Source organism: Hesperophylax consimilis, chromosome 15 (assembly GCF_061612785.1).
Source record: "Hesperophylax consimilis isolate HC1 chromosome 15, BYU_Hcon_1.0, whole genome shotgun sequence".
Lineage (NCBI taxonomy): Eukaryota > Metazoa > Arthropoda > Insecta > Trichoptera > Limnephilidae > Hesperophylax > Hesperophylax consimilis.
Window position 1 is genome coordinate 15828157 of NC_142850.1, and position 26662 is coordinate 15854818.

The window sequence follows — 26662 nt, forward strand, 5'->3', positions numbered from 1 at the left end:
GGAACATAAACCTGTGTTCAACGTCAAGAAAATAATTAAAAATAAATTTAATGATACATCTAACTATGTGGTTGAAGTAGAAAGTGAAACCCGGAAAATACTCTTAAACAAAGATAAAATTAAAATCGGATACCAAAGAATCTTTGTTGAAGACGCAAATCCAGTAATGCAATGTTACCACTGTTTACGCTTCGGACACGGTGCTGCAAGATGTCTGCAGAGAGAGAAGGAAGAAAAGCCTGTTTGCAGCTACTGTGGTCTCGACCACACATACAGCGAATGCGGGAACAAGGACAAACAACCAAACTGCAGAAACTGTTGCACTCAAAATGAAAAATATAAAATGACATTTCCAGTTAATCATAGGGCAAATGACAAAAACAACTGTAAGGTATATAAAAAAATGCTCGCAATTGCTGAACAAAATATTGAATATTAATTTTTACTTATCAAAAAAAATGCAACAATATATTTTAAATAAGAATCTTTTGTTATATTGTAGTATTTTGATAATTAATGAAGATAATCAATTTTATTTACATGCGTATGTGATATGTAAGTTTTCTTCTTTTAAGATGCTTGTTAATATTAAATTAACACATCAAAAGTTTCACACTTTTCTTTACCAGATACAGAATATTAAAATACATTTTATAATCATTGTTTATAGGCCTACACTATTTAAATACGTTCTATACACCTACTCTACATATACTATTATGTCCATTGCCTTGCATCTAAATTATCTATTAATAAATACTGTATTTCAACTTTTTACTTTTATACGGAATGTTATAAGTGTAATATTTTATTATATTTTAAATAAAGAGTATAATAGTTTATATACACCGCAATACCAATATTCCCATTTAAATCTGCACTACTGTTTCAATACTTGTTTTAGCGGCGTAAACTCACGCACACTATCTTACTTACAAATCGTTACCAAATGGAGAATGAAACAAATAAATTATTGTTATCCATTAATTATCATGTTATCAATTAATTATCAATTATCAATTAGTTATCAATTAAAATACAATGAACGAAACAAATATATTTCATGTAGAAAATGTACAGTATGTATTTACTGGTGCAAATTATTAAACCTACCTTATACTGAACAATACTATAATCTAACCATGAATGTTTTGGAAATATTTTATTTAAATCATTATGTCTTTTAGTTTCATAGATGATGACAATGATATTAATTTTTGTAAAGTAAATAACCTGCGTGAATGGTTTCAAAAGCAAGATTCAAGGAAATGTGATACAAGTAAACTTAATTTTGTTCAACTAAACATTAGGTCAATATGTAAATATTTCGACCTATTTCATGTTTATTTTAAAGACTGTTTAAATCACGTTGACGTACTCATGCTTTGCGAAACGGCAATTCGTTCGGAACTTGTTAATCTTTATGATATTCCCGGATACAATTCGTATCACTATTGTAGAAAACAAAAATCCGGTGGAGGCATCTTGTTATATATAAAGAATAACCTTTCCTTTTCGCAAATATTTCTGGACACCAAATTTTTTTAGAACGTTTTTGGAATATTGACACTTCCAAATAAGAGCACTTTAAATGTCTTAGCAATATACCGACCTCCGAATCTAAATAAGCTATCATTTTTGTCAGAAATATCCTCTGTGTTTGAAAACAATATTAAATCAAATGAAAGTGTAATATTTTTCGGCGACATAAATTTAAATTTATTAAACAAAAATGATACTATCATAATAAATTATGAAAATATTCTTACAAATAACTATTTGAAAAAATGTATAAATGGCGTCACTAGGGAAGTAATTGTTAAACAGAAAATAAATAGTTCATGTATCGATCATTTCTACGTGCGAATAAGCGGTAAACTGCCCGCTGGATTAACCAGTACAATCTTCGCATGTGTATGTGACTATAACATTGCCGATCACAACACAACAGCTATAAGTATACGCTATAACTCGGTAGATAATTTAAACTCAAATGATTATAATAAAGTTAAAATTCTTTCGCAAAAACTGGTTGATAAACATATTTGTAATTATGATTGGAAATCGCTTCTAAAGGAAACCGAATGTTCTGTTATTTATTTGAAAATTAAAAATTATTTTGATGACTTGTATAAAAAAAGCACAATTGAAATAAGCAAAAAATCAAAAAACCGACCGCATGCCATAAATGAATGGATATCTACTGATGCACTTTATAAAATTAAAAAAAGAGATTTTTTATACAAACGTTGGAGAAATGCTCCAACGAACAAATACTATGAAAAAGAATATAAGTGTTTTCGAAATATTTTAAATAAATTGTTAATAAAATTAAAAACCTCGTACTATAATGATAAATTCAAAAATATATTTCAAGACTCAAAAAAAACATGGGACGAATGTAATCAAATTTTAGGAAAGAAATGTAAAAATGATTGTGACCAAGTTGCATCCAAATATTTGATGAAAGATCGGACCGAAGAAAGCGTAACAAATGACTTTGTTGATTATTTCTCTGACAATGTTTGCAATATGTTACATAAATGTAATCACAGGACAACTGGGTTTGAACCAGAGGAGATGCCTCAAAGCATGTACCTACCTAGGGCTAAAATTGCTGATATAGAAAACATTGTGAAGCAACTTAAAAGCTCTTCTCCTGGAATCGATAATATCAGAATGAGCGATATTAAAAAACATATATTAACATTAGGTCCAATTATAACCCATTTTGTAAACAGAATCTTATTTGAAGCAAAAATTCCAGATGATTTAAAATGTAGTATTATCAGACCCATTTATAAAGGAGGTGATCACACCATTTTGGGTAATTATAGACCAATCAGTATTTTGCCATCACTCGAAAAAATTCTTGAAAAATACATTCAAATTAAATTAATAAAATATTTGGAAGATTTTTCTATTATTGATACTAACCAATATGGATTCCAAAAAAAAAAGGGCACTGAAGTGCTACTTTAAAAGTTTGCCAGCTTGATAAATAATAATTTAAATAATAAACATCATGTATTAGTCTTATTTATAGATTATTCCAAGGCATTTGACACTATTAACCATAAAAAATTGTTGAAAATACTAGAAATCATAGGAATAAGAGGGAAACTTCTAAAGCTATTTGAAAATTATTTGAACAACAGGTGCATGCAAATAAAGCTTTTGAACACTTTAAGTAAAAAAAGAAAAATCTTAGCAGGTGTTCCTCAAGCTTCCATATTAGGTCCTATTTTATATATAATTTATGTATCTTTTATTAAATTTATTTTTAAACATGTAAAACACTTTGTGTACGCGGATGATACTGCATTGGTGTTTTCTTGCAGTGATTTGCAATTATGTATTGAACTTTTACAAAAAGATTACATTGAACTTTTAAAATGGTCTCACGACTCTGGCCTAATCATAAATGCAAAAAAAACTAAATTGATACACATTAGATCACCCAATGCCAAGGTAAATACTATTATACCCGAAATTAAAACACACAATTCAGATTGCCTACATGTTGGTATCCCTGCGTTGTGTACATGTGAAAATATTGAACTGGTTAAAAAATATGTTTATTTAGGTGTTATTATTGATTGTTTTTTCAAATGGGATTTACAGATAAATAAAGTCTGTGAACGACTGAGATCTATTATTAGTAGATTATATAAATTAAAATTTTATGTTCCAATATGCACACTTCGAATAATTTATTTATCACTAGCTGAATCTATCATAAGGTATGGAATTACAGCTTGGGGATTTTCCTCTAAAACAAATATAAATCATGTTCAAGCAGTTCAAAATTCTCTTGTTAAATTATTAGCTCATAAAAGTTTATATGAACAAAGGCATAATGTTCCACACCTTTATCAAAATCTGAAAATCCTCTCGGTAAGAGCAATTATGTGGTATAAAATAATTTTTCAGCACATAAATAGCCCTATGTACATAAATAGACTGGAACACACTTACAATACTCGATTTACATTAAATGAAGGACTAATCGTACCAAAGCATGTAAACAAATATGGAAAAAGAACGCTAGACTACATGATACCAAATTGTTTAAATATGTTACCTGCAGAAATCAAAAAATGTACAAATATAAAAAGAAATTTTTTGTTGAAAAATTGGCTAGCTGAAAGAAATAGTTTGTACTAGACTCTAATACAAACTATTTCTAACTGCATACGCTTTAATTGTTTTTTGTTTTTATTTTTATTGTATTACACCTCTCATGATATGAATGTATACATTTGATATAATCTGTTTAAGTTAAAAGCACCCAATGACAAACTACTTTAAAGTAGTTTATTGGGACTTTTTGATTTTTGTATATTATTTTTGATATTTAATAAAAAATAAAAATAAAAAAAAATAAAATTATCAGGAGAAGAAACCTCCAATACGAGTATGTTTACAAGCAGTTGATATTGCTGCTAACTTTATCTGAAACCATGCAGTAACATTGCGTTTTACGTAGATTGATGCGAACGCGATTGCGACGCGGTTTGAAGCGATATAATACTCCACCCGCTACCGCTCCACAATTTTTAGCAACCTATTTCTGTTGATGAAATATTTTTGACGAATTTGGCTAAGAAATTTTAAAAAATATATATATATTTAAAAAAAAAATGTAAATGTTTCATTAATTTAAAACGTTTTGTACTTTTTATTTAGTAAACCTAATAATATTGTATATTGTTCGCCGCGTCGACTTGCTGGTAAATATCAAACTAACTAATCAAGTCGCTGAAGACCCGCGCCGCATCCCACCGCTTGTCACGCGTTATTTGCCACGTAATACACTTCAAGCGGTGGTGACCATTTGCTGACGTTAGAGATATGCCGATATAGATAGGTAAAATCGGTCTCAAGTCAATTATCATAGACAACGGTATAAGTTTTACTCCCAAACTTGGGGCATTGCAGAATATACTTATCCTATATCAACGAATTGTCTTATTGGGTCAAATCACGACCCGCGTAATGATCAAACAGGTGCGTTAAATTCGTGGGACAGACCCAGTGAAAGGGCACAGTGCAAATATAAGATAGTAGGTGAGATACTTACCCTTCCCATGCAATTGCTGGCGGTTGTCCGCGCCCTTGAGGCTCTCGGCCGTGTGCACGAGCTCGTCCAATTGGGGTTTCTTTTGTTCCAACTCCCGCAGAACGTTCTGGAACAAAAAGGGTTCAATTACTACCCGAGAAAGACACATAATACAGGAGAGAATTTTGTTCCAATCTATTTTTTTCTCGTGCCAGTCAATGCATTGTTTTTCGTCTGTTTGAGGAATGGTTTTACAGTGTGGTGTTTGATGTTGACAAATTAAAAGTATAGAGATATTAATGAACGCATTATGGAATTGATTAAAAAGTCGATTTTGATCCTTCTAACGTCGTGAATTATACAATACAATAGCTGTAGTTAATGTAGGTTGGCACGATTTCAGCAGAATTTAATCAAAAACCTTTATATAACTGAACAAATGAAAATAACTAAATATATTTTAGTGATTTGTTTTTGGGGTATTATGGCGTGTTGCGCTACCTCCTTTTTCATCCAACGTTTCGGACAGCATTGCAGTGTCCATCAAGAGGGTAGATAATCGAAACGTTGGCTAAAGAAGGAGGTAACGCAACACGGCATAATACCCCAAAAACAAATCACTATAATACTTTTGGCCGTGAAAATCTCAAGTCATACCTAACAAAATATATATTAAAAGCTTTACAGCCTGTAATAGAAATGACATTGAGATCTGATCATAGTTGAGACGAACAAAAAAATAAAGTTAAATAATTCACAGAAAATTAAGTAATTATTTCACCTCATTTTATACAAAAGGTGTACCACCATAATAAAGCTAGGATTGTCTGTATGGGGAATGTGTCATTTAGTTCGTTTTTTTTATATACACTTTATATTTTTAGTGTGTATTTTAATGTAAACTTTAGTTACTGCGTCGTGTGGGGAATGAAACTTATTGTCAGATACTGCGTCGTGTGGGGAATGAAACTTGTTCTCAGATACTGCGTCGTGTGGGGAATGAAACTTATTGTCAGATACTGCGTCGTGTGGGGAATTTTTATTTTTTTTATTTTATTGATTTATTGTGAAAAACAGTATATTCCATTTATATTTCACAAATAACAGTTTATAAATTACAGTTTATAAGAAGTCAGTACATACATTTATTTGCATGGGTAAATACATCAATACTATCTGATTAACCAGATTTGTTAAATAGTATGCTTATTGCCGTCTTAAATTCTCTTTGGTTCAAATTAAAAATGTCAATCACAGAAGAAATGTGATTTAACAAAGTAGTTATTCTCCCCAAAGGCATGATCATTGGTAGGTTGGTCCTGCCCCTTGGAAAAATAAATAATCTGTGCTGTCTAGCTCTGATGAAATTATCAGGGACATAAAAATAAATTCGTTCCAGAATATCTGGATTTCAAATGTGCCCATTTAGCAGCTTGTGCGCCACTAACACCATTGCAAATATTTCTCCTAACGTCTAGACGTTCTATCCCCAATGTCTATCTCAATGAAACTTGTTCTCAGATACTGCGTCGTGTGGGGAATGAAACTTATCGTCAGATACTGCGTCGTGTGGGGAATGAAACTTATTTTCAGATACTGCGTCGTGTGGGGAATGAAACCTATTTTCAGATACTGCGTCGTGTGGGGAATGAAACTTATTTTCAGATACTGCGTCGTGTGGGGAATGAAACCTATTTTCAGATACTGCGTCGTGTGAAGAATGAAACTTATTTTCAGATACTGCGTCGTGTGGGGAATTAAACTTATTCTCAGATACTGCGTCGTGTAGGGAATGAAACTTATTTTCAGTTACTGCGTCGTGTGGGGAATGAAATTTATTCTCAGATACTTCAAGTACATTGCTTGCTTTAAAGAGCAAATATACAAGCAGATATGCAATAATCCTTAAGTGTACATTTTTTTTAAATTATGATTATCAGATTATTATAACTATTATGTATGTAAATATGCAAAATTGAATGAATTTATATAAAAGCCCAATATATATAGATTAATAAATTATTCAAGGTCCAATTCAATAACTTCGCCCAAAATACCACCACAAATTGAAAATATCTCCAGCGTAATACCCCCAGCCTTCTGATTGTCGTCAGCTGCTATAAAGCACTAAGCTACGTCGGCTTATTTCAAACCCGCCAAATAATTCAATATTTACTAGTATTTCATACAGCAATTATTGCTTATCACATTTTTTCACCTGTAAACAACTCATTTTTTTTCAATTTGTATGGGTGCATCAGAATATAATTGTATTGTTTATAATAATGTTACTATTTTTTCTATGCATAAACAAACCTTGTCTTATAAACATTAGTCTATCATTAAAAATAAATTCAATAACTTATGTTTACCCAGAAAAATAACTGTATTTCATTCAGAATGGGTCGTCGTTTCAGAAAACGAATATTGTTGGAGACCTTTTCGTTATCAAGGATATTCATTCAAAAGGTTGGTATTGGACAAGCATTGATCTGAATAAAAATAAGGGATAACGACTTTATAATTTACTTTGGTATTCAAACGCGTTCAAGGAGATTTCAATAGATTTTACGACTTTTCTCAAAGAATAGAAAACTGTAAATTTCGGTTGATTGATTTTGTACTGAAACGAAAGCAGAAAGGTGACTAAATTGCATTATATTGGACATAATTTTTAATTTCATACTAAAAATATAAATAATCTTTACACTGGTATTTATTGCTTTATTTTATTTAAGTACATAAAACAGGCATTGTGCCCAAAAAATTACATACACGGATATTTATTTATTTATTTATTCATTTTATTTATTTATTCATTTTTTTGGGAAATCAACAGTTTATATTTTTACAGATTGTACATAAGTGAAATAGCCAAAATAAAACCAATTACGGATTTCCTCCTTGTGACTTTACGTAAGACAGCATTAGAAGAAATAATTAAATTTATGAGAAATGTGAAGTTATAATTATATAAAATAAAAGAATTGTATAAAATAATAGAACAAAATAATACAACAAAAATAAAGGGGAAAAAAAAAAAAAAAACTAAAATTTATATAAAATAAAGGATTATCGATACATTGGTAACCATAAGAATACAAACAATATTGTGCATATAAATCATATCATAACCATAACCATAAGAAGACAATGTTGTGCATATAAATCATACCATAACAGGATTATAAATATATAAATACTAGAAACATGAACATCAGAAACATCAATTCAAGAAACATCAGTGAAATACTCTTTTAAGGTCATTTTATATTTAGTAAATTCGCAATTGAAGATGTCGATATTGAAAGTTAGTTGATGGAAATATTGTATGTTTTTAGTTTTTCTAGATAATTATAATTATTTATGCAATGGTGATTTGTGTTTTCAATAAGTCTTACATAAATTTTACAATTTTTGATCCAACAGAATTTGAATTTATTAATTTTGGTAAACTCTCTGACCTTTTTGTAGAGTACTTTGTTTTTATGAGTTAAATGTTCATTTATATAGATCCGTTGTTTTCCATTAAAGTTAATATCCTCTGCTGTTAGGCCCCTTCTTGTCCGGATTGCTGCTATGATTTCGTCTTTCTGATTCCTGCCCTTTAGTTTTACTATAATATTCCGCGGTCTTCCTTCAATCTTCTCCTTGGGGGTGACTCGGGTGGCGTATTCAATGTCGTCGCTTACTATATTTAATTCTGAATAGATCCTTTTGATAATCTCCGTCAGGTTCTCTTGTTTTTTTCTGGTATCCCAATGATCTCTATGTTATTAATGCGTGCGTGTTGTTTGTTAGCATCCAATTGTTTTTGTAATTCTTTAAATTCACTTTGTATTACGGCGTTTTGTTCCAGAGTTTTTTCAAGGTTGTTGTTTTTTTTCGTATCAATTTTTTTTTCTAGAGTTAATATTTTATTTTTTAATTCCTCGATTTCTTCTTTATACTCGTTTCTGATGATTTCCAGAAATTGTACCTTAAATTCTTCAAACTTTTTGTCAAGAAGTTGGAGGAGTTGGGTGTCCGTAGTATTTAGTGTTTTTGCAGTTGCTCGTGTAGTCATTTTGGCACGAAATATTAATTAGTATAACTTCACTTCACTATTAAAGCTATTAAAATATAGATATTTAGATTTTAGCTAGAATTTTTTATTTTATTTTGAGATATTTCAAGAGTGAAATTAAAACACGATAGCTGTCATTGAATTTTATTGTTGTATTGATAATAATAATAACTTATGTTAGTACATAGTGCAAAATTCAGTCATAATCGGTTCCAAATTGATCAGATAAACCTTAACGATAAGCGATTACATGGTTAAATTATCTTTGTATGGATTCGATCCTATAATTATGAATCTCATAATTGGGAGACCAAATAAGGGATGCGTATACTTCTAACAATTAATTTTTATAACGTTAAAGTTAATTCTGCATTTTAAAATAATCTTTGATTGTTGGCCTTAATCCTAATATTTGTGGTGAACTTTTTGAAATTGTATCTATATGTTTATTGAAGGCTAAGTGAAGAGTCACATGTCGCCCTCGAGTCTTTAATTGAAGTTGTGTTTAATAAAGAGACCATGGTAATATATCACATTAAGTTCATTCAACATTTTTATATTTGAGTTCTAAAATATATAAATGTTATTTGTGATGGAAATTACCGCACATTTGTTTTCATTAAAATATAAACCACTTGAATTGAATATAATAATAAGAGATAATAATAATAAATCTAAACGAAACATGAAACATGAAACAGAACAAGGCACAGAAAAATACAAAAAAAAAGATAATGGTAAATTTTGTTTTTTTTTTTAAACGTGGTTATAACCACAGTTCGAAAATGGCCTTCAAAGCCGAAACAGCTGTAACAATAAACCAAAAAATACTTACAGAACTTAATAATAATATTAATAAATTTGATTTTTATTCATTTTAAAAAAAAATAAATTGAGTTCTGCGAATCAAACACAAAAACAATTAATAGATAACGGTCACTGCTGAAAATCGAACCGAGGATCTCTTGTCTTCCCGGGACAAAGTTAAACCACTCGACCATTAGGACTTATTTTCTAAGCGTTATATTTCAAATTCAGAAACAAAAATAAATTTTCCCCTTATTTTTGGCATTTACCTTTTTAAATAGAAACAATGTTTCGAGTGAAATTTGTTTTTAACCTAGATAGTGTATCGGATAAAGATTTCTAGTCACATGGGATACCTTGACCTTTTAAAAATCTAAATGAATATTCGGGAACAACGGTCAAATACTTTGCAAAAATCCGTGTCGATGGCATCTACTCGCATATGCTTTTTGATTTTATCGCGGAAGAATTGGAAGATTTCAGTATTAAGGACGGTAAAGAAGGGACAAAAAGAGGTAAACGCATTGTCTTCAAACAAATCATAAAAAAACATTTGAAACGTTCTCTATAAACCAGTTAAATTTGAACCGCAATAATTTATTTCGTGAATGCAATCTTACAATAGTCTACGCATGCGCGCAAAGCTGAGTAATTTTCGCGCGGCTAATATTGCTTTAGACGATTCAATACCCTAAATTAACCCCTCCAGCATTTTAGGGTCATATATGACCTATATGATATCATATGATATTTTATTCAAGTATTTTTATGTTTTTTTCAATCATGCGAAAATAAGTATTTTTTTAACGTTAGTAAGAAAAATAACAATTCTTTCCAGTTTGCCTGAAATATTTATACTGGCATCCATTAATAAAATCCTAAAAATGATTCAGTTTTCGCGCCGTAATGGTAACAATCGGTTTAAATTATAAAAATTATTTCTTATTTTTATTATATGAATGAGATAAAAGTGAAGGTACAGTTTTCTTACAAATTTCTCAGACAAAACGAATGAGTTTTCTAAATATCAAGTACTCTCAATTTTTCGAAGATTGGAGTAAAAAAATAAGTAAAAACGTGATTAGTGTTTTTGACAATATTTTTCACGTTTGATATTACAATTTTATTATTTAACTAACTAACTTATTAACCATCATGCCATTTTACGCAGGAGTAGGCAGAGAGGACGGACCGCAAAACAACTCCTTCTTGGCAAACAATCCTTGCCTCATTCACATTCATACATACTCTTCTATTATTCTGACTCTTGACATGCCATGTTTTCCTCGGGCGTATACGACTTCTGCTACCATTCACATTTACATCGTATATTTTCCTTACACTCCTTTCTTCGCTCATTCGCTCAACATGCCCAAACCTTCTAAGCGTCCCTTTCTTCATCTTCCTCATTACGCTTACATCAATCAGCCTTGCACTCTTTGCGGATCTCCACATTTCTCACACAATCATACATTTTATTATTTAGAAACAGTAATGTGTATTTAAATGCGTACCTACATCAAATATTTCACATATGCATCAGCAATTAACTGTTCTTTAGGATTTAAGGATATTTAAGGACTTGATTGAACAAAATTTACGCAATGGCAATATTATTGTGTGACCGACACAGAAATCACCCACAATGAAATATGTTCAGAAGACAGACAGCTCTCCTTTACATCATTTCAAGACACAGGTTAGTCCTGCAGATTGGAAGACATGACAAAAATAATGACATATGGTTATTTCTGTAAAACACCATCAAAAGGCAAAAGAGTGTATTATATTATTTGGACGAGACACGAAGTGAAAATAATTGTTCCACTTAGTTGGGGGTAAGTACCCCTAACCCTTAAGCTGTAACAGCGAAATACCAGCTTACAAAGGACACGGACGAACTTGGAACCCGCGTACCGTTCCTTGCGTGCTCATAGAGGAACCTGTTTGAACAAGATATTATCATGTTTGGTGACCAGATCTGAATGGTTAGATACTTCCCCGCCTTTCCGTACCCCATTTTCTTCCCTCTGTCACTGCCTCTCACTGCTTACAGCCTCACAACTTGGTCCAATTGGGGATGACAAAGTCTCACTGGCTCCAGATTGACAAGCATTTGAAACTCTTGTGCGGTACTCACAGAAAAAAAATTTCATCAGTAATCACACTTATCACAAACTTAACTTCACTTAATATTTTAAGTGTAGTGGTCCTTTTGAGGTTAAGTGTACTTTGTGTGTAGGTACCTATTTAAATCTATTTCAGCTCGGTTAACAGTAAGAAATATGGAAATCCTTTAAGCTACACCCTTTGTAAAGCATTTTTTTTTTACGCGTAACAAAGGGATTTTGAATATTTTAGGTCATTACATTTAAGCATTCCTAAACTCACCATAATTGGGTAAAGAATGAGGGAGTAAACGTCCAATCTCTTTAATAATGCGAGCTGGTTTGCCTCCCTAATATCTATTTAGGTAATTATAAATCCAAATGGAAAATCTGATGTAGCACGTAAAGTAAATTTAATTAACCATCATGCAGTAAATCGTATTTATGTATGGTAAAACAAATAACTTAAAAATTTACGTTTTGGGTAGTAAAAAGCAAGTTATTTTTCAATAATATAAGCTACCACAAAGATATTATTATAAAGAATTTAACTTTTCATGGTAAATTATATTCGGGGTATTATGCCGTGTTGCGCTACCTCCCTCTTTAGCCAATGTTTCTGACAGAATTATGCTGTCCGAAACGTCGGCTAAAGAAGCAAGTAGAGAAACACGGTATACCCCATACGTCAAAAATAAATAACGATAATACTTGTACTTATTTTATCGTGGGTATCTTGTCGGTGAAAATCTCAAAGCGTAATTTATTTTGTACTTATTTTATCGTGGTTCAACACAAAATTATTTAATTATGAAAAACGTTATAATATAATGTGTTGCGACCGACTGTACCGAATATATTGCGTATTATGGTGGTCGAAAATTGAAAATACTAATTTCGGTTGTGATTCCATTTGTCTGTATCTTACTCCGGTTCAATGAACTTTTGCTTTAAATTTATGCGTCATTTTCAAAATGTGTTTGTTTGGAAAATTCAGATAAGCAATGAAGTACCTACCTATTATATTATATTTTTATCAGAAACAATGGCACATTTTCAGAACGTGAACCTGTTGACTACCAGGAACACAGACATCATCTAAGAAAACCCTTAGGTCATTAATTTTAACAGGTGTGCAAACACTGCTGGATTACCAAATATTTTGGTTATTCCAATTCTTAATGAATCTTTTTTGACCATTATAGAAATTTAAATGGGTGGGGATAAATAAAATCATATAAATAAGTCGTCGCCGTGTGGACATATCCACAGTTTGATAATGGCCTCAAAAGCCGAAACAGCTGTCACATTAAAAAACTGTAAAAATAACAGAAATACTTGCAGAACTTAATAATTATAATAACATTATTTAATTTATTTAAAAAAAAAAAATAAAAAAAAAAAAAAAACAGACATCTCAGGTGGTTAATTTGTGTTAATTTCCACAGTGGCGCTAATGAAAATTGCATAAGAATTAATATCAAAGTGTGAACCTGCCGACAAGAACAAAATATCAGGATTGCAGAAGTATGATTGCGTATGTCCAATCATAACCAGGTTGTTATAACAAACATTTGCTCACTGACAGTCGTTGTTAAAAATCGCAAAAGAGTTAACATTTTTTTTAAATACTTTTTTTCCAATGTTTTCTCAGGGTTAACGCTAGTTTTATATAACGTTATAAATAACAGTTGAATAAAAGAGAAATAGCAGTATTTAATAAATAAAATTGAGTGCCAGGGTGTGATGTAAAACATAGAACGATTATCTAATCATCAAAACTCTCGAATGGTGAGTAATATGCCGATTTTTTTTTAGGAAATGCATCTACTTTTCAGCTTCACTTACACAGAATCACTTGAATTATGAGCTATGAAACATAGAAATATCGGTTTCACCTAAAAAAAATAAACGCTGTTTCGATAATTCCATACTTTACAATTGTTCAAAGAGAATATAGGGTTTAGAAAAAAGAGCGTAGCATAGATACTAGTTTGAAATTAAAGTTGAAAATCGAAGGCAGGTGCAGATTATGCCAGTTCGATAATACCAAATAATCTAGACACCGTGTAAATCAGTATTCCGTTTGCAATTGCAAGTGTCAGGTATCGCGTTGTTTATGTGCTTAGTTAGAAGTTGATATTGAGTTATAACTCGTAGAGTCACAGTGATTGTTTACTCAGACAGCAGGATGCGGCACCGAAGGAATAACGAGCTATAGGAGATTTCCGATAGAATTATAATGAGCGACAATGCAACATTACGGGGTTGTGCAGGATGGTGGGTGTAATAAAATAGAAAGATGTGAAAAAGAAGGCAGTGAAATTGAGTGAAAATTCGATTGTCGATTTTTCGCAGCTTTCAATAAATTACGTTGAAACATTTTATTTCCAAAATGGAAACAAAAGAAACATAAAGAAAACGTGTATACTCAGATCGGATTAACAACTATTTCGTTCTTAATCAATCATCACGGTGTAACTAAGTGCACGGTTTGACTAAAACTTCCACTTGAGAATAATTATTGCATTATGAACAACACAACAGTGATACCTACATTGGTAATTTACTGCATTCATAGCAACCCTCATCCGTATCCTGACTAACTTTCTGATAAATGCTCCTCGAAAACAGAACTTTCCACATGAACATGCATTCATCAAATGCGTTTATTATTAACAATATAATTCATTCATATTACAGAACGAATTTGTGATATTTCACACTAAGGTGTGCAAGAACATATACTTAAATCTAATATAGTTATGCAATTAGATAACTTACTCAGGTATTTGCTTACATAAAAACTAAATAAAAATAAAAAACTAAAAAACTATATAAAAACACAGAGTCAAAATTCATTGATGTACGGAGCGTTGAAGATATTTGGAGAGCTACCAGAAGAAATAAAATCAGAAGAAAACATTTAAAATTAAATTACGAAAATATGTGATTGATTAATTTTAAATGTGTTACTATAATTATAATGTATATGTATATAAGGATTGTATAAGGACATAGATAACTATGTATCTACTTAAAATACCCCAATAAACAATAAACAATAAATGAATTGCAGTAGTGCCATGGGTGTATACGCAAAGGTATATAAAAATTAGATTAATTGAAGCATTTAGTTACATATTTAACTTTTATGGAAAATTTGGGGTAATGTGTCTATCTTTAACACGCGTTACAACTTGAAAAACGTTATAACCTGAACATGCGATAGATGCTCTCGTCAGCGCAAGTTCTTAAAAAGATTCGAGTTCAAATAAAACAAAAGTGCATAATACCTACATAAGCACCTAAAACTACTTAGAGTTAAAAGCCACTTTGTAATATCAATATAAATGGTTTAAACAATAAAAGCAAAAAAGACACAAAAAAAAACTTACAATAACAATAAATATTGTTTATCTAGATGTGACCGTATCTTTTTCTGTTTCAAATTTTTGTTTAAATTCATAAACGATTAAAGCGATTCCGCTTATATTGTCTTCAATAATTAAATAATACAATTTGAAGTTTAACTCATTAAGTGGCTTGGCCAAATTCAGCATTTCGCTCGCCGTACATTCCCATTGAGAGTTTATAGCGAGCGATATGCTGAAATAGGCCAAGCCACGATGCATATAGCGTAATGTGTCGCATACCTTATAATTGGTGATTTCTAAAAATATAAACAAGTAAGTTAGGTAACATATTTATTAAATCCGTAAATTTAATCGTGGCTTGGTGTATTTTTGTATAACTTTAGTGAGCTTTCCTTAATATGGATTGGATGGATACAATACGTTTAGTAACTCACTTACAAGAGATAAAAAGGCGGACAAAGACGTTGAAAGAAGGCTAAAATGCAGGTAATTCCGTTAACGAAGGACAGAACGCGGTTGGTGCTAGCAAAAACAATTGTTGGATGAAGCGATATCAGTCGACAATGGAGTGTTTTTACCTACCCTGATGTATGACAGTGAGGCATGGCCAAAGATAATAAAATATAAGGGCATGGCACTGGCGGAGGAAGGATAAAAGTAGACCGAATGCTGTAAAAATGAGATCCCTGAGGCGGATGTGTATTAAAACCACGTAAAATCGAGTGAGACAGAATGAGTAAGACTAGAATGTGAATGTTAGAAGAAGTCAGAGGATGCCATGTCAAGTGTCAGAATAATAGAAGAACATGTATGAGATGATGTATGAATGTGAATGAGGCAATGAGTGTGTGGGGAACCTCTGCGGAAAATCACGATTGCTGAATATGTATGCCTACCATATTTACAAAGAATTTATTTTATTTAAAGATTTAAAGACAGGACTGGGTGGATGTGCAAACACAATCTTCAAAATTACTTGACAGTACATAGGAATAAAAATTATATAAAAAAATGGAAATGTAATAATAATAATATAATATCTTTATTGCGACAAATTTTCAAACTATAACTATAGAAATACATGAAAGACTGTTTTGTGTACATTGGTTTATAAATTAGAGTATATAATTTTATCAACGGAAAGTAATATATAAACAGTTGGTAAAATAAATGTAAATAATAGAAATTTTAATGTTAAGGTTTATCATAGCCCGCCTCACTAGGCTTAGCCTGTGTTGAGGCAGCTATATACCAAGTTATTTATAGTACTATAACGTACCTACAATTATATAAAAATACGAACACTCAATAGTTAGGTAGCATCAATATCAATACATCATTTACCAAGTTCGTTTATAGTCCCAATAATATACCTAAAATTATATGAAAATACATACAATAATTAGGTTGCATAAATAACTGCAAATTTGGATGAGTGCACCGGTAAAGGCCCTATCATTACATTTGATCCAAATTTTTACGCTATCCTTGAAATTTTTTTGTGAATGACATGTTTTTATTTTATCAGGAAGAATGTTGTAAAGTCTTGTCGCTGTACTTCATAATAGTACAGTCATCATAATATTCAGGATGGTCGTCGTATTATCTGCACTCATCGCTCATTGTGATAAAATCTGGGCCACTCAAATGCAACCTCAACAACGTTGTGGAACTTATGTGCACCTTATACCTATTTCAAACAAATTTCTAGCCAGCTCTATTCGTCCGAGAAATTCCAACTTATCTATTAGCAGCATCAAGGTGGGCTGACCTCAAAGCAAACTGTCTATCGCTTTTCTAACACAATCAACAATAAACATAAACAGGCTGGAATAATAAAATTGACTTACAATCGTTCGAATAACATCGACTTCTTAAACTCTGTAATTATACAAACCATAATACACGGAGAAAAATGATGCTGTTAAAAAGGTGCATGCCAAATTCCTGTTAAAATATAAGTCATACAGAATATAACGAGAATACTTGTTCTTTTCTTAATTAATTTCATGACGGAATGCAATATCAATATTTTTATGAACACGTGTTCCGCCGTCCTCATAAAACATTTGCTTTAACTAATATTTTGTTAGTTACTCTGTCAATTCATTCGTTAAAGGCCTGCAGTCCCATTTTTAACATAAAAGGATTAATTTTACCAGATTTTTAATGAATTAACAGTATTTTATAAAAGCAAGTTTTCTCCGTGCAGACGACCTCATGAGATGCGTACCTACTGCAAAAAAATATTTCTTATAAGTTTCTACGCACGTTAATTACTACGGTTTTAAAAAATATATTTACATGTGATTAAAGTGACATTAAGATTACTGCCAAAATGATTCTCGTTCATGAGATGACGAATCACAACAGAACACATATTCTTTTCACAAAATCTGTTAATAATTTTGCCATTTAGATTGGATGCTCAATGCTACGAATTTCACCTCATTGTGAGTTTTTGTCTTCGACAAAAGAAATCGTTATTGCGCAGAAACTCAAAACAACAAATTACCTAAATATAGGATAAATTTAATAAAGAAATTCAATACCGAGCGTTATTTAAGGATGAAAAGGTTCCGAAGAAAGAAAAATATATGTATGTTTCTTTTAAACTTTCTACATTAAAGCCGGGCAAAAAATATGCAAAATAAATGTGAAACGTAATTAAATATAATAATTGCTTTCCTTTGCGCCAGATCTTATCTCTTATTAGAGATAGGTGGAGGAGGTGGTACAAGATGTTAGATAAGGTTCATAAATACACCCTAATTTAAATTAACATCATTAACAAGTCAAGATAATGGGTCGGCTTCATACCAGGCCACCAGAGCACTATGAAGGTTAAATAGGGATTATTGTTCTGACTGGTAGAGGTTATTTTCTCATACGAAATATTATGGCAATCGTCTGTGGACCTATTTATACGAGGCGAGTGGCGGCCATAGACACGTGTGCAGTATTATGTCAATTATAAGCCCACTTGGACGAGCATAAATTGCAGCTATGAAACGTGCGATAAGTTTTGCAATCCGTCCCAGAACAAAACCTTGATACTTCAGTTTATTTATGTCGATGATAAATGTTTGTACGTTTCAGAGAACAGATAATTAATTAATACTCAAACCGACCTATCATCTTCACATTTTTAAATTATCATAGCATCCTTTTGAACAAACATTATTTTGTAATTATTCCAATTTGGGAGGTGGGTATGGGTACCACCGCCCCGTGAACAATTCTTTGGAAAACCACACCCTCCACACAGCATCCCCAAAGATGACATAGGCCCAGAACAAAAGAAAAATATGTATCCTATTTGGAGCTATTGTACGAAAATTTATAAAAATGAACTAATTTCTACCGCAATCATTCTTCTTACTTCTTTGGAATTTTATTGGGAACAAACATTCCTGTGTCTTTGTACAGTTGTATTAATTGCATGATAAAATTAGATTTATAAGGGACCAAAGATTAATAGATCTCAAACACTGAAACTCCGGACTTCGAACATGTGAACCCAGCCTTAGCCACGGAGCTTTTTCACAAATCAAAAGGAAAAGTTAAATAGTTTTAGTTTCAAAATATCCAACAAGGGATTTAGTATAAATGTTACTCAACATGCACAGCGGCTAAAACAAATATAATATCAACAAATATTAAACCTCGCTACTTTAGTTTTCTGAATATATTTTAATTTTAGCAGTGGCCCCAGAGCAGTAAGCAGTGGCATAGTGGCTCTAGTGTGGAACTAGTGCAAGTAAATGTTCATAAGCCACGGAAGGGGCGCATTCAAGTAGCAAGCATAGCACTGCGATTAGGGTTTGCAATCCCGCATCCCACAATCCTGCGGAATTTCTGCGATAGTTAATCCCGCGGAGATTTTTTTTTTCAAAGTCTTTTTTAAATGCTTATTATGTTATATTTTCAATATCTTACCATAATATTAAAAGTACAAAAAATGATTGATACGAAAAGTCCTCTTAAATGATGTACCTTTGCAATGTATTTCTTTTGTAATATACAAGTATCAAAGATAATTGATAAATAGTAAAAATATTAATAGTAAAAAAGCGTTGATGAAATGTTGTTATTATTTCCATTTAAAACCTCTTCATAAAAATCAGCGTAATCACACCGAACTTCTAAATTATATCCCGCAATCCAGCGGGATTTAAAAAAGCGGCGGAATTTGCAACTGCAAGCAGCTAGCAGCCAGGCAGGCAGGGTACGTGGAGAACTCCTAATGAGAAGGAGTTTTTCAAGAAACGTAGCCTAGACGCGATCGGCAGAAAGGACGCCTGGTTTATGTCATACAGAAAATACATAAAACTAAATTATATACCTAGAAGATCAAATTATTTTAACTCATTGTTAATTTATTATCCATTATTATTCGATTACCCCGAGGACATGTTTATTTCATTCCTTATTTTTAAGTACAAGTAGATACTGAGACTGCAAGGTACTTCAATAATAGAGATCCGTTTCAGAGTGGTAAGAATAATGATTCCAGATCTTGATGAACCTGTGTTGTCGTAGTTTTATTGTGATACCGCACAAGAGTCCCAATCCGGTCCGTCTGGAGCCAGTGAGACTATTGCATCCCCAATTTGGGTACGTTGTGAGGTTGAAAGTAGTTGGACGGGGAAGGACTTGGGAAAGAGGAAAGTGGGAAAATACCTGACTATTCTGGTCACTAAACACAGCTCAAGCCATTTCAAGCAGCTTGTCAATTCTGACCGGTGGCCTTACAACAGGGCAATACGCAGAGTATCTTAATTTGTAAAATAACACAAATCAATCTCATCAAACGTACTTTGAAATATTTGACTTAGGGATTTGATCATGCGATCTCCTCATTGGGCAGCCTCACCCGTCGAAAACAGAGATTAAAGCTGGAAATACATACGCAGAGGTGGCGGGTCTATTAACTGCATAAAAGTTAGGTACAAGAAGGCTATACTATCATAATATACTTGTATGTTTTTTTTAAATGTACTTGCATCTCTTACTTATATATCCTTCTTGGAAATGTATTCAATTTATACTTTCTGATATCATTATACGATGTAATGCCACATTTAAGTGTACTTTATTTATTTTTTTAGCTACTATAACATTTTATATTTTAAAACACCATTTGATAATGTGGGTGTCTTTGGGTGCTTTACCCGTGCTGGCGACCCCATTTTAAAATTTAATAATATTCAATAAAAAGATAATAGGAAATAATATGATTTGAAACAAAATAAAATGCAATAATAATGGCAGTAAATAAAAATCGTCAAATATTTTGAGATACGGTTGTTTAAAATGTATATGTGTTATTTTTTTAGGTTATTATGTTTAATAATAATGATTGGATTATTTTTACAGCCCTGATTTCGTGAGAAAATCACCTCAAATGCGCTTTACAACTTTATTTATGCATTTAATTTATTTCTATCACTAAGCTTATAACTTTTGGCTTATACCTAAGTTTCATAACTAGTGGCTTATAACTAAGATTAATGTCGAATGATTTACCTACAACTAAGACTTTTAACTAATGACTTCAAACTATAAATATTTTTATGACCGAGTAAGTATTTGTACAATACGGCAATAATATGACTTACAACTACGGCTTAAACTAGAGATTTACGACTTACATACATATTTACGTTTAAAAATATAGATTGTTATGATTTCTGCCCATGGTGTCTGTCAGTGGTAAGGTATAAAATATTACAAAAATAGTTTTAAGCGTAATAAATGGTTATTCCATATGGTAGTTTAGTATTTCTTATGCTTGCATTTATCAGTGACATGAAATTATTGTTTTTGGTAAATTTATAACATTGATATTAAATAAATAAACCTCCACATAAAACACATGCTTTGCAGTTAATTCTAAGAATAATACCAGTAGACTTCCTAGTTATTATTATGCGCATATCCGACCAGCAACTCTGTGATATAATTGAATTGAAAGTTTCCAAGAATACAAACATTTTATGTTATATATTATAATTTACAATTTCTCCGTCTGCCGTGCAAAATGAGATCACTGAAGCCCATGCGTTGCTGCTTTCTTCCTTCAAAGAATAAAATAAAACAAAAGGAGATCTAGAAAGAACACAGAAACATCCTTGAATAAAATACATTTCCTTTGAGTCGTATAAGTCCTAAACATCAAGACAACGAAACTTTAATATGGTAGACTTTATTAAGCGAGGCGTGTAAAGAAAATCAACACTATTCGAAGTTTTCCTTTTAACTCTAAGGATATAATGGACTTGTCTTTGAAGACGGTACTCCAGGAAGATGTACAATGTACATACGAGTCAATTTTACGCTACTTGCCTCGACATTTAAGAAAAGAATTGGAGTAAAAAGTAATACTCCACGAGGTAAGCTTTATGTTTTCGTAAAGAGCTCGGGTATTTCGTGTAATCATTGCATGTTTTTATATTTATTTTAGTGCGGAGAAGATACACAGGCAGATAATTATTCGTTTGGACCACTTTATATTTCATTTCATTTAGATTAGAAATGTTATTTTTTGTGTATCTTACTCTCAATGAATAAAGCATAATTATCTACAAATGTACTTTAAAATTCACTAGTCGTTAATACCGTCTTACCCCATGTTTAGTCCCTCTTTGGTAATAAAATATGTTTTCTTTTTCAAACACGAGATATATTTTCTCGAATTTATTTATTGAATTGGGCAGTTTCGTTAATAATACCCTTTTTCGCAATTAGCCTCGAAATATCTGTATTTGTAAAACTATTTTAATACGTTTGTATATTCAATAAAAATAAAAAAGATTATTTTAACAATCAACAATATGGAAAAAATAGTAATGACGAATACATTTTATTTTTAAATAGATACACATCTACTTGAATTTAGATTTTGTTTTTGTGAATGAATGAATGAATGAAAATCATGGAAGTGGAAATTAACACACTTCCCGACATCCCCGATCGAGCTGAAATTCGGCAAATATACTCGTTGTCGATGACAATGCGTTCTACCAACTTTTGGTGGCAATCACACATACTCACGCGAACATATGCGTAGTTCTCTGAAATTGGATGACATTAGAGCAGTTAACATACGAAAAAAGTGTAGGTCCTACCCAATCGGGATTTGGCTCAGTAGTTAGCGCGGATTGACTCTAGCTCCTGGGGGGGAAGGTTCGATTCTCAGTCAAACCATTTTTTTTAGTTTTAAGTTATAAAAGACATTTTGAAAGTTCACACTAGTTAAGAGAGCCAGTCACTGGGGAGGGAGTTTCAATCTTAAGTCAAACAAAAAAAAGGTTAAATCTTATTAATAAAAATGGATGTATAGTAGTAAAACAAAACTTTGATATTTCATCGATTAGATTTTCACTTTGACGAATGATCCACATAGCGTCAGGATTAGTCTCCATCTCTTTCGTATTTGCCTATTCCTATATTAAACACTGCAGCAAGATTTGTGCATAGATGAATTAGTCTTCTTTGTACGTAAATTAAAAAGTATTATGAAAACTCTTGGTGTTCTCCCTACAGCCATAGGGAAATATTTATGAACACTATGCGGAGATTAATTTTACGGTAAGGATTGAGTGAACCTGGGACTATGAGAGACCCATAATGTAGAAAGTGGGAAACATAAAATTCGTTATTCCACAGTCGAACTATTACGCATCAGAACTAGTCGTAAAAACGACGCGCTCGTATGTGACTATTAATGTCAAACCGTGTACGGGTTTCCTAACTTCTCCCACGCCACCGAAGAAAACAACTACGCTAATTCCTCAGAGCACCATTGAAATTCCGGTAAAACAGACAAGCCAATCCCAACTCTCGTTAGTGTTCCAACAATTGCAATTCGTCCATTTACTGAAAAACTACAACAAGGATGACATTTAATCTCACGAAAAGCAACAAGGACTTAAAATACACACTTTTCCATTTTGATGACCGTCCGCCATGAAAATTCTGATTCTACCTAGTTTGTAAATCGGTAAATATTTGAAACGTTTTATTGACAGACAGACGTCCACCAAATTATGAACAAAATAGCGAAGACACGTAAAAAATCACGGAATGGTCTGAATTCTCGACAAATCAGTTCCAATTATGAAAATAACAGTTAAATAATTTACTGTTTAAAACATTGTACTATAACACTGGTCAACACATTTTTTGTCCCTTTAACGAAAGTAGCCAAATCTGACAGGAAATTTCACGCTGATTTCAGATATGTAATTAGTTTTTTTTCTATCACGTCAGGTTTTTATGGGTTTTAAGTTTTACTAAAATGTGTATTAATTCATTTTTATTCGTGAGTTATCATTGATTTTTTGATTTTTGACCATCCATTCCATTTGGTCATGCTGCAAACATGAAAGAGAACTATGACAACATGAAGCTGCTGTTAACAAAAAATAAATTTGTAAAATACGAATGGAAAATATGTGGTGATCTAAAAATAATAGGGCTCCTACTAGGACTGCAAGCGGGATACACAAAGTATTGTTGTTTTCTGTGTGAGTGGGATAGCAGAGACAGGAAAAACCATTACGCCAAGAAGGACTGGCCTACTAGAAAGCACCTTAAACCTGGCACGAAGAATTTTCAACATGCTCCCTTAGTAAAATCTAAAGATATCTTACTTACACCCTTACACGTTAAATTGGGTTTGATGAAATTTTTTCAAAAGGCTAAGGATGGAAATGGCATGATTTACTTAAAGCAAAAGTTTCCTAAGGTCAGCGACGCAAAAATTAAAGAAGGAATATTTGTGGGACCACAAATAAGGGAGGTCTTGACTGATCCGAATTTTATAAGTGTTGAGAACAGTCGAGCTAGCCGCTTGGTCAGCCTTCAAGAATGTTGTCGAGAACTTTCTTGGAAGTCATAAAAGTGAAGACTATATCAGCATTGTGTCTGAAATGCTCATAGTCTATAAAAATACACTTTCTTCACTCTCATTTGAATTTTTTCCCCGAAAATATGGGAGATGTCAGTGACGCGCACGGTGAACGATTTCACCACGACATTGCGGATATGGAAAAGTGATACCAAGGAATGTGGAGTCCATCTATGCTAGCAGACTATTGCTGGACCCTGCAGAGAGACTCTCAAAATACTCACAAGCGCAAATCATGAGCAAAAAAAATTAAATTGAATTAGTTTTGAAATTTTGTTAACTAAGTAACCGTCATACTATGGAAGGATTATGTAAAAAAAACTTTGTTAAATAATAAAAAAACCTGACCTATTAAATTTTTTTTTGTTTCATTTCGTGTTAATGAATACTAAATACATATAAAAAAATTAGCTATGCTTAAGGGACAGCACTTAAAAAAATAAATGTCGACCAGTGTAATTAGGTACTTTATCGATTATCTGAACTCTTCACAGAATCAGTTCTAATTTTGAAAATGACAATAAATTCAAAGCAAGTCCAAGTTCTAGATTTCATTGAACCAGAGTTACACAGGACAGACAGATAATCGAAATTAGTATTTTTGATAGTTTTTTTTTTTTTAATTTCAAATCCAATTCTAATTATTTACAAAGTTTAAAAATAATGAAAACTCCTCCAAAAAGTAAAAGGGTTTAGTTGTAAAACCAATTATCATTAACCTTTAACTGTGTGTCAAGTGTAATTTGTCCCATTTCGCAGAACACCCTTTATTTTAAAGGAGTTAGGTCGAACGCAGACAGTTTTTATGCGCTAACGAGGTCCTTTCCGCTCCCAACCCTAAACGACAGTATTTTAAAAATCCCTGAAGATTCTGGTGTCGGAAATTTGGTTTGTTGGTTTCTCAGGAGCATAAATAAAATAATATTTGATTGAACTTTGTGACTAGGGTATTTTATCTTTATTTTCAGATCATATCAGATAGACAGCTTTATTTCGTTCCTTCGAAGAGGTTCCTTGTTCTAGGTCGTGTGTCAAAATTGTGGGGGTCATCAATAATCTAGTCCCTCGACTAAACCTTGATAGAACTGACAACTTACATAAAATACACGCAATAATGTTAACTCCTTTTGGCCCTTCCGTGACTTATTCGTTTGCCTTTAGACACTTCGGGTGAATACTGTGCCAGTCTGTCTTGTGGTTTGTGTATTTTGTATACTTTTATGTATTTTATTCAGTTATTTCATTCAAAATTAATGACTTACATAGCTAACAGGTAATTCTTGTTACAATATATACTCATTTAGGCCACAGATTTTGTGTTTCATGGGATGATTGAAAAATTGTTGAAGTTCATAAATTTTAAGTTTTAAAAAAAGTTAATTATATTTTTTATTCAATATTCCATATTTTTGACTGAACGTGGATATATCCCGTTTTGACACAACCACTTTTTTATTATTTGCGTTATGAACAATCTTTATACAATTATATTTTTAGTATTACCAATTGATTATATCATTGACCAATAAAATATCGACATTACAAATAGACCAAATTTAAAAAAAAATCCGTCTCCGGTCAATCATGTCAAGATCCACCAGAACTCACGAGTTTTGCGACTGCTGCGAGCTATCAATTCGGAGTAATTAACATTACGTGAATTTAACTAGTAGTTCTATTCACATATAGCCATAGCTTTTTTATTATTCATTATTAAAGAATAAAAACATATACATATCTAGGACGAAGGAATGGTCGCTGAAAATCAATCGGTTTTTAATTTATAAATAAAAAAATAAAAAATAGATTATACAATTTAAATTCCTTGGCAAATGCTTATTTTTACAATTATTCTGCCTTTTAATAACGGTTCAACCGGTTTCAAACCAGACGGCCGATAATTTAATTAACTAAATAACTTTTATTTACACCATACCATGTACGACAGAGAAGCCCATTATGCATAGATGAGAAACATCAGTAAATTGAGTACATCATCTATCTATAAAATTAATTCTTGGCTAATTTAACATGTGAATGTATTTATAACATTTATGTTTAGAGGCTGTAGTTATGTAGGTACATCCCATAAAAAAAGTAAAAAATGAAATGAAAATATCCAGGTAAGCAAAAGCATTAATGTCGTATTTTCATTTTGACTTGTTTCAAACAACAATTGCGTACAGCGCACGCAAGTACAACGAAATTAAATTGTCGTTTAACATTATGATGTTACTTGTGCTGAGTTCTACTGAGCGTAAAAAATAATTAACCTAACCAACGAAATTACGACTTTTAGGTTTGAAATTTGTCAAACAGAATAGACGT

At 31.8% G+C, this 26662-nt stretch overlaps 1 protein-coding gene across 8 annotated transcripts in view; it reads right to left on the reverse strand.

The window, feature by feature from the left end:
* The window catches only part of Dys (Dystrophin), a 1264777-nt gene that overhangs the window by 831622 nt on the left and 406493 nt on the right, over window positions 1-26662 (reverse strand). For all 8 annotated transcript variants that reach the window (XM_089640243.1, XM_089640244.1, XM_089640239.1 and 5 more), the window contains one exon: window positions 5084-5189. In XM_089640243.1, the coding sequence (XP_089496369.1) occupies window positions 5084-5189 (106 nt within the window). The remainder of the gene's footprint in view (window positions 1-5083; window positions 5190-26662) is intronic.